General features: G+C 69.3%; 1 protein-coding gene across 1 annotated transcript; it reads right to left on the bottom strand.

Moving 5' to 3' along the window:
* Positions 1-65: 65 nt before the first annotated feature.
* On the bottom strand, positions 66-1,233 carry LOC122194127 (rho guanine nucleotide exchange factor 2-like; the record flags this gene model as incomplete). The annotated part of the gene is made up of 3 exons (XM_042895051.1): positions 1,110-1,233; positions 459-746; positions 66-166 (listed from the first exon to the last, which is right to left on the bottom strand). Coding segments are annotated over exons 1-3 (504 nt in total), but the record flags the coding sequence as incomplete, so codon positions are not given.
* Between the last annotated feature and the right edge of the window lie 11 nt (positions 1,234-1,244).

The raw sequence follows: 1,244 nt of genomic DNA, 5'->3' as shown, positions 1-1,244 counted from the left end.
CCGGGAGGGGCGGGGGGGGGACGGGGCTGTGGGGCTTCGCAGGGTGGGGCTGTGGGGCTGGGGGCCGTGTGGGGCGGCGTGGGGCTGACCGTGGTGGGGAAGGAGAGCTTCTGGTCCTTCTCCTGCAGGAACACGATGACGTCCGTCATCAGCAGCAGCAGCACGTCTGGGGGGGGAGGAGCTGTCAGCACGTTGCGGCCCCATAGAGCTCCACTGAGCCCCACAGAGCCCCATAGAGCTCCACTGAGCCCCATAGAGCTCCACTGTGCCCCACTGAGCTACACAGAGTCCACAGAGCCCCATAGAGCTCCACTGAGCCCCATAGAGCTCCATTGAGCCCCACAGAGACCACTGAGCCCCACTGAGCCTCACGGAGCCCCAGACGCCCCCAACGATCCTCGCGTGACTTTTCAACCTTTGACCCCGTGACCCCGCCCCACGTGACCCCGCCCCCCCACCTTTGAAGCGCCCCGCCGCGGTTTTCCACAGGACGCAGCCGCTGTGCAGCAACTTCCGGCGCAGGAGTTCGTCCCGCCCGAAGGTGGCGCAGCCGCTTCCGGCGTCGTTTCCGCTTCCGGGCCGGCCGTCGGCGCGCAGCTGCAGTTTGGCGCGGCCGTCCACGCGGCGGTACACGTCGTACAGGCGCATGCGCAGTTCGTACTCGCGCACCTCCGCGTTGATGGCGGAGATGAGGTCCTTCACCAGCGCCAGGGCGCGGCTCAGCTCCGCCGCCTCCGCCTCGTCCTCTGCCGACAGGAGTGTGGGGCGCCCCATAAGCACCGCCCCATAAGCACCGCCCTACAGGCACCATAACACACAGCCGCCCCATAGCGCAGCACTGCCCCACAGCGCACAACTGCCCCACAGTGCTGCACCGCCATATAGCACACAGCCACCCCACAGCGCACAGCCCCCCCATAGCGCTGCACCGCCCGATAGCGCACAGCTGCTCCATAGCGCTGCACCGCCCCATAGCACACAGCCGCCCCATAGCGCACGGCCGCCCCATAGCGCACAGCCGCCCCATAGCGCTGCACCGCCCCACAGCGCACGGCCGCCCCATAGCGCACGGCCGCCCCATAGCGCAGCAGCGCCCCCCAGGGCCGCACCTCGGGAGTTGCGCAGGATGCGCTCGATGAGCACCGGGTATTTGGTGATGCGCTGCGTGACCAGCAGGATGCACTCCGGGACGCCGTGCCGCCGCAGCAGCGGGGAGCGCGCCATGCGCTGCGGGACGGCAGCAG

This window comes from Lagopus leucura, unplaced genomic scaffold (genome assembly GCF_019238085.1).
Source record: "Lagopus leucura isolate 7727_CA_CO unplaced genomic scaffold, USGS_WTPT01 28919-0_obj-0_obj, whole genome shotgun sequence".
In the NCBI taxonomy this organism is placed as follows: Eukaryota; Metazoa; Chordata; class Aves; order Galliformes; family Phasianidae; genus Lagopus; species Lagopus leucura.
The sequence above is the reverse complement of the archived record's forward strand: the minus strand, read 5'-3'. Positions and strand labels throughout refer to the sequence as shown.